The sequence below is a fragment of the Fragaria vesca genome, linkage group LG7 (assembly GCF_000184155.1).
Source record: "Fragaria vesca subsp. vesca linkage group LG7, FraVesHawaii_1.0, whole genome shotgun sequence".
Classification (NCBI taxonomy): Eukaryota; Viridiplantae; Streptophyta; class Magnoliopsida; order Rosales; family Rosaceae; genus Fragaria; species Fragaria vesca.
The window spans coordinates 13,893,167-13,901,105 of NC_020497.1; the positions used below are offsets into that span (position 1 = coordinate 13,893,167).

Here is a 7,939-nt window from a genome sequence, read left to right on the forward strand (position 1 = left end):
AAAGCCAGGCGTTCAACAAATTCATCAAAAAGTGAACTGCCGATTTTGCCCAGCTATCACATTACCTTTACAACAAAACACGAAGGTTATTACGGTAAAGAGATAAAAAAACAAAATAAAAAAAAAGATAAATAAAAAAGGAGATAAGTGAGAAGAGAAAAGTGGGAAAGAAATAACTGCAACAGGGTGTTATAACCGTAAAAAAACTCCCCAGTCTCCACTACCCACTAACTTCATAAAATGAAGAGAAAAAAAAAGTTACAAAGGAGAAAAAAAAAAACTAGAAAACGTTTTCGATCGATATTATTTAATAAAGAAATTGTTGATGCAAAGGTTAGTCAACTCAAGAAGGATAAAGGTATTAAGGACGACGATGATATCTTAAAGTCTCTAGAAAAGTACAAGATAAAGTATCTACGGACCAAACGCGCCTACAACAGTTTGGATGATTTGAAGGATATAAAAGGGGTACGAGGATCTTTGGCAAGTTAGGAAAATGAAGGCGGAGGAAGTATGTGACAACATTGAGAAAAATTTTGAAAAACGTTTCAGTGATGGAGTGGGAAACTATTTTGAATTGGAGACCAACTGTGAAAAGCAAAAGACTGTCTATGTTGAAGAGCTACATTGTCATGTGTTGAAAGGCAAAAACACATACCGTTGTGATTATGATAACAAACAAAGCATAGAGGTATTCACTAGAATTGATCTTCTGCTTCGTCTGATATACATACTTTTAAAGATAGACATGACGGCCAACATACGTTCGATTCAATATTCATATAAAGAGACATTTGCCAATACTATTGCAGTTCAAAAGGTGTTTGAACGCATATGTAAAGCGATTGGGTGTGATAAAGACAGCTTAAATATCTTTGTGTCGGTTAAAGGGAGTATTGTTGGTGATATTGAATTTAAATTCACCAAAGGAGAAACAATTTATACAACTAATTGTCAAAAGGCGATTCGTATAGAGCCTCGTGACGTAGCCATGGAACTCGAGTTTGTTAAACTGACTAAGAAAGAGCTCTTGCTCATATTGGTTGTTGAAAAAGACAAAATTTTTCAAAGACTTGTGGAGGAAAAATTCCATCACAGATTTCGTTGCATTATTATCACTGGTTGCAGAGTGCCAACTATTGCAACTCGGACTCTCTTACACAAGGCGCAGAAGCAACTCAATTTCCTAGTAGTATTCCTTAGAGACCAAAATGGAGGTGGCTTCAAGGTTTGTTCCAACTACTACTGTGGCAGCCAAGATATGGTGTACAACTCTATAAACTTATGCACACCAAACATTAAGTTGTTGGGTTTGAGTCCATCAGACCTTGAAGAACATGGTACACCCGCTGGGAGTGAACCAATGCGTGGGCTGAAAACAATCAAGCAGCTTAATCTTGTCTATTAATAAAGCCAGAAGGCTTTTTTGACTTTGTCAACGGTTAAATTTTTAAACTACCTATAATGTCCTTAATTGATTAAAATTTTAAAGCATGTCTTCTAACAGATGAAGGACAAATTAGTAATTACAAAAGTTAGAAACAAGAAAAAAAGAAAAACAGAAAGAAAGAAGCTTAAAACGTGGGAGGTGGGAGAGAAAAGCGGGGAAGGTTAATTTTTTTTTTTTTTTTTTTTTTTTTGAGAATGGGAGGGAAATCAAACTTTGAGCATAACTATAATAGTTTAAAAAAATTGACACATACATGCACATAGTGCGGTTCAAGATGCTAGTATATATATAATGTGATTTGAGTTTAAGACATGTGTAAAAGCCTTAAGATAAATCTATAGGTAAGCTTTACATTTGAATTTGAAATCTAAATTGTAGTTGAGAGCAGTTTTATGACAAATCAATTAAGTTTGTGGCAGTTTCTTTATGGATGAAACTACCTACAATATGTTATATATATGTTTGTTAGTCCTTTCTTATGCACATATAATTCTCATACTTAGTCTCATTACTAAAAGAACATAAAAGTGAAATAAGAAGAAGGTTGAATGGATAATCAAAGTGGTTATGGTAAATTTCTGAGTTCATGTTCATATGTTCATGTTTTATGCAGATTGAGGATATATATAGTGTTTGCAATCCTAAGTACAATTGACATATAAACACAGAATGTTTAAGTTTACTTGTATTGATCTAGTATAAATGAGATATTCGTCAGAATGGTACGTATACGAACTTTTGCTCCTTATAAACTTTGGTTGGTATATCAAGTTTTTAAAATATCAGATTTGTATCTCATGGATCCATCCCGACCTAAGATTGGTATCTATAATCATTAAGATGACTAATTTACCCTCAGACCAATAAAAAGGATGACCAATTTACCCTTAAATTCTCTTTTTTTTCTCAGTTTTTCTTCTTTGTTTTCATATTCCAATTTTCTTTTTTTGGCTTGTTATATTTTTTGGAACATAGTGAAAAAATTCATCGTTCCTTTCTCCTTGCTAATAATCAGTTCTTCATTTCAATCATCCTTGAATGTCAACGGTAACAACAAGATCCTTAAGTGTCGGCGGAAACAACAATGATTGAATTTCTATATGTTTCCCCTCTTCAATCTTCTTCAAGTTTATAAAGGCCAACCCAAATCATCAAATTCCAAAATCTCTTCTAATATTTATGGAATATGAAAACAAATAAAAAAACTGAGAAAAAAAGAGAACTTAAGGGTAAATTGGTCATCTTAATGGCTATATATACCAATTTTAGGTCGGGATGAAACATGAGATATCGTTCTAATATTTTCAAAATTTGATATACCAAAGTTTATAAGGAGCAAAAGTTCGTATACCATTCGGATGAATTTCTCAATTTAGATTTATAAAGAAATTGAGTTTACGATAAAGAAAACTTACATGGCGCACTCAATACACAGACAAAATATATTGTTTGTAATTCATTATACCTTTTAAAAGCGCTTCCATAGCTCGTTCTTTAGCTTCTTGGCAGTTCTCTCCGAAAATAGATTTCACACGATTTTGCACATCTTCTCTATAAATATTGTGTTTGTGCTGGTCCTATCAGGTCTACAGTCTGGTAAGGAGAACCAAGAACTCTTAGAGCAAGAATAAAAACATAGAAACATCAATTTGTGAGAGAATTAACACATCAAAATTCAACAATTAAGCAACCTTAACCTTTGGTAGTGGTAGAATCCAGCTCCACCCAGCGTCTCCTCTCGGAACCTGAATCCACCAACCCACACCCACGGCCCCTCTCCGACGATGATGCACAACCACCGTAGTCCGTCGAACGTGCTCTCCCTCTCCCATGAATGCGCCTCCCTTCCGGCGTCGCCTCCTCCTCCTTTGATGTTGCCCGACTTCGGGGAACCATAATCCCATCCACACAGTCCTCTGTAGTACCGCACACGCCCACGACCCATTTCCATAGATGAGAGTAACGGTTTTTCGATGAGGAAAGATGAGAGAGATAGTTTTCGATGAGGAAAGATGAGAGTGACGATTACTGGACGTATATAAAGTTTTTATATTTTATTTTGGCAAAAACAAAAAAAGGGAAAGAAAAAAAAAACCAAATAAAATAGAAGGTTTTTCGGTCGAAATTAATCCCATTTTTCTATAAAAAAATATTAAAAAATAAAATAAAACAAAGAAGAAAGAAATTAATCCCATTTCACCGCTCCTATGTTATCTGTTGAACACCCCTTACACGTGTGATCAAATTATATCATTATTTAACTTTTATTTCGTTGGTTATTGCTAGTTTTTCGGTTTTTTTTTCTGATTCTGACGACGCTGTACTTTTCTTGGTGGCTAATCTAGATTTCGTCTTCTCCGCCTTTCTTTTAGGTCGTAGGTCTAGCAATGTCTAAAAGAAAATGTTCTAAAAATATAGGTGCTATTGGTTCAAACTTGGATGCTCTTAGACTGAAAGAGTTTGACCTTGTTCTTTAGAATTCTACTCTTGTGATGTCTTTGCCGCATGCTAGCACTCTCAAAAATCATGTGGATCGCTATACGCAAACTATAATTGAGGATTTTGAATTCACTGATAAGGACTGTACTTAAACTCATGGTAAGTATGGTATGAATGTGTTATTTTGTGAGAAACTTCATAATGAACTTGATTGTGATTGGAAGTGTACGTGTTGTAGTTAATAAACTTTAAAAAAAATAAAAATTAAAAAATTAAAACTAATTCAACCAACACTTTCGATTTTATGTTTTGTTGTGTTTAGAAGGAAATGGCATATTAAAGGAGGTTGTCAGCTCATTAATCTTGCAAAGGTCTTTTTCATTGTGAAATTTAACTTGGAAGAGGACATGTACTATGCTATGTTTGGAGGTCCATGCATTTTAGCTTATCAAACTCTTGTGGTAAGAAAATGTAGACTTGATTTTGATCCTCTGAATGAATTTATTGGTAAAATAGTTTTACGGGTTAAAATTTTTAGTCTTTCTATTAAGTATTTTATGGAGTATATTGTTGCTAAAATTGGAAAGGTTTTGGGAGATGTGGTGAAAGTTGACAAGCTCACTGTGAGTCAACTTTGGAGATGTAAGTTTGCAAGAGTCTGTATTGATGTTGATTTGAGTAAACCCTTGCGCTTGTTTGTTGTAGTGGAGTTTGTTGTCTATAATGTAGTGTATGAAGGAACTTATCTTATCTATTTTGACTTTTGAGTTTGGATGCTTTTGTTATGCAAAAGACAGATGTCCATCTCTTAAGACTAATGACAATATTTCTCCTTCATTTAATGATGCATCATGTGAACATGTAAGCACTCAACCTATTTTTGAGGAGACTATTGTTTTTGATGTGGATATGCAGCGTAATAGATTCTAAACTTCACTGTGATTTGGTTAAAGAGGACATGGGTGATGGGTCTATGGATGCTGATGAGCTATAGAAACAAAAAAAAATCTAGTGATAGGAGCGGTAATAAGAAGCCTTTTGCTGATGGTTCCAGATTTGTTATCCTGCAAGATGATTTTGAGAATGAGAATACCATTTCTGAAACTATTCCTAAAGTTTCATGTAACACCCCCGAAAGGAGTAGCTACATCGCCATGATTCTAACCCAATAAGCAACTGACACATCTGAACTCGTTAACTCAAAATCCAAGGCATTTTTTTTAAACTTCGTTGAACTACATTAGAGAGAATAAGAATTTCCTTCTTCGTGAGTGCAACAAGTCAGATATTAAAATATTTAAAGCGCATAAGGTTCTACCAAAAGAGCCAAGACCTTTAAAACATTGCAACAACAATTAAGTTTACAAGAAATAGGAATTCACATTGACAATTACACTTTAGGAATAAAAAATACAGACACGAAGTCGCACCTAGCTCCCTCCCTCCTTCATCGAAATCAATACACGCCACCTGCAATCAAGCTACAATAGGGATGAGCGTCGTCCTCACTTGCTCACATATAAGGACAACCCACCACTGTTATGTTTATGTTTGTAAACAGATAACACAAACCATTTGATATATCTATAGATTGATGCGATCACAACAGTAAAATCATTTCGAAAATATTTTAGAGATTGCAGAAAATATGCAGCATGATTTAAGGTCTGAGTGCTCAGAGATGAAACATTTGCAGGAATTTTCATATCTTTTGACAGGTTCCACAGTTTGTCTTATTCTGCAAACCTAGTTAACTACCTTTCATGGCCAATCCATCAATTATTATCCTTTGGGAACCTTACAGCCATGTGTAGCAAGAGCGTTAATTCACTGGCTAACATAACATAAATAAAATCATATGGGTCACTGGTGATACATAACCTAAGTAAGGGGCATATAGATTCAACAAACATATTGGCAAACTACCCTTCTAAAGTTTTACGGTTTTGACACTGTAGGAACACCATGTCTTATCACTCTTAGGTCACTCACTATCATATAATCATCTCACAATTCTTGCATGTCTAGCCTCAGGTTTTGAGCACTAAAACACTTTTGTTTCATATAGATAAATATCAAAAACTCACGACGCGTAGATTTAATTTAGGAAAACCACTAAGAAAGAGGGTTAGCTCTCCCTACCTGGAATTGCCACTCCAAACGTATGCTCCAAGCTGCTCTCTCCACCAAGCGTCCAAGCCATGTCAATCCAACCCCAATGCTGGAAGTCTCGGGTCAAGCTCCGAGTCTGAAAAGAAACTCTATAAACTCCTGATCCAATATGTAAACTATATATTATTCATATATTATAGATATTGCATTCCTTATATAACTCGTAATACTTAGATTAGGTCTAATCAATTGCTTGAACTATAGGGGGCGGATCTGTGACATATAAGACAAGAAAATTTTATCGTGCTTCATGACATAATCAAATCAATAAAGGCTAGAAACAGAGGTTGACATGTGAAAGAGTCGAAGCTTGAAGACCCAAAAGACGAAGCTCATGACCAAGGACTAAATTTGAATGGATAGGAAAAAATTGCATCCATCTCATGACCAAGTACTGTATATGAGCTTGTACGTAGTTGAAACAAAGTAAGGGAGAGAGAGAAAATATAGAACAACGATGCAAGGCAAAGAGGCATTGGCTTGAGATTTAGATTTAACAAAACTTAAAGTTGAGATTTAAATATATACATTCTTACCACTAACGACAATCCAAAGTTGCGGGAGAAGACTATGCAAAGCACCAAACTTCAAGCTCTCGAACACATCAAGATGTAAACCGAGAGCGAAAGAAAGATAGAGAGAGTCAGAAGAAAGCTATATGTGTGTGATACATAGACATTTGATGGCTTTATATTTACTTCCCTCTTCTTGTGCTCAATCATCAATGGTTCTCTTTCTCCCCACTTCCCTCTTCTTTCCTGAACACTCTTCATAGATTACCCATCATCGGAATCCTCCTCCTCATCTTCCTCCACTCCCTTTTTTAACCCTCTCTCTCCCTCACGGCTTCAATCTCCAATCAAAAAGAGAAGACTCTGGAGTACTAGCAGCTAGTTCGATGTCTCTAATATCGTTCTTGCAGAAAGAGGGAGAGAAATAGACGAAACTATGAAAATACAAATGTACCCTTTGAAAAATGAATCATGACCTTCAGTTAACAGTTTTACTGACGGTATATACTAAAACTGTGTCGAGATTGTTAGTACATGTATTAATGTGTTATTTCGTAAATTTAAGAAACCTAAATTATCAGTGATGCAAAGTTGATGTATTGTTTCTAAAATTTTCCTAAAAAAATAAAAAGGAGGGAATTAGAAACATATAATTTTGCTTTTAGCGTGTGTTTCTTTAAAGGGCGAGGGCAGACTTTCGGTATTTTTCTTGATCATAGGACGCAGTAAATACTCTGGCTATAATCATATATAAAGAATCTGGGTGAAGGGTTTATATAATAGCACGTTTTGAGGGAGGGATTGTTTCGTAGTTCAATGGTTATGTAAACGGACATTACTATATATATTAAAGCAAAACGCAGGTAGTACTGTTCATTCCACGCGCAGATAGACGCTCTTGCCCTTTGTTGGAGATTATTTACGATCCTGCCATTAGTCTCCATCTGTCGATGGCCTGTTACACCATCTGTGCGGTGTGATACGTGGCTTCCTTATCCGTCTCCACGAAATTGTCGGTCTACTTCTGCATCTTCTTTAACCCAGCATCTCTTTGTTTATTGGAGGTTCTCTTTGTTCGTTACCCAAAAGACTGCCTCCGCTCTTGCATCGTTTAGTTCTCTTCGTTGTCTTGAAAGGTGAGGAGAACGTTGGTTCTTCCCAGAATTTTTTATCTTTTATAATTTGTATTTTTCGGGTTTCAAATAGGAGGTGCTCTTGGTGTTTTTGGTTTTTGGTTGCTCCTTCTTTGCTTTATCTTGCGTGTTTTTGTTGGTATTTTTCACAGGTAGAGGTGATATCGAGATCAAGTGTGCCTCTGGGTTTCTTCTGGTAGGTAGGTTATGTGGAAAATTTGAGATTCCCTTCC

General features: G+C 35.5%; 1 protein-coding gene across 1 annotated transcript; it reads left to right on the forward strand.

Moving 5' to 3' along the window:
• Positions 1-496: 496 nt before the first annotated feature.
• Positions 497-1,408, forward strand: LOC101301150 (DNA topoisomerase 6 subunit A-like). The gene has a single exon (XM_004308681.1). It carries the CDS (start codon positions 497-499, stop codon positions 1,406-1,408), a length of 912 nt encoding a protein of 303 aa, XP_004308729.1.
• The last annotated feature ends 6,531 nt before the right edge of the window (positions 1,409-7,939 follow it).

Bases quoted from the DNA above. Each gene is read 5' to 3' on its own strand.
- LOC101301150 (XM_004308681.1), top strand. From the start codon at position 497: ATGAAGGCGGAGGAAGTATGTGACAACATTGAGAAAAATTTTGAAAAA.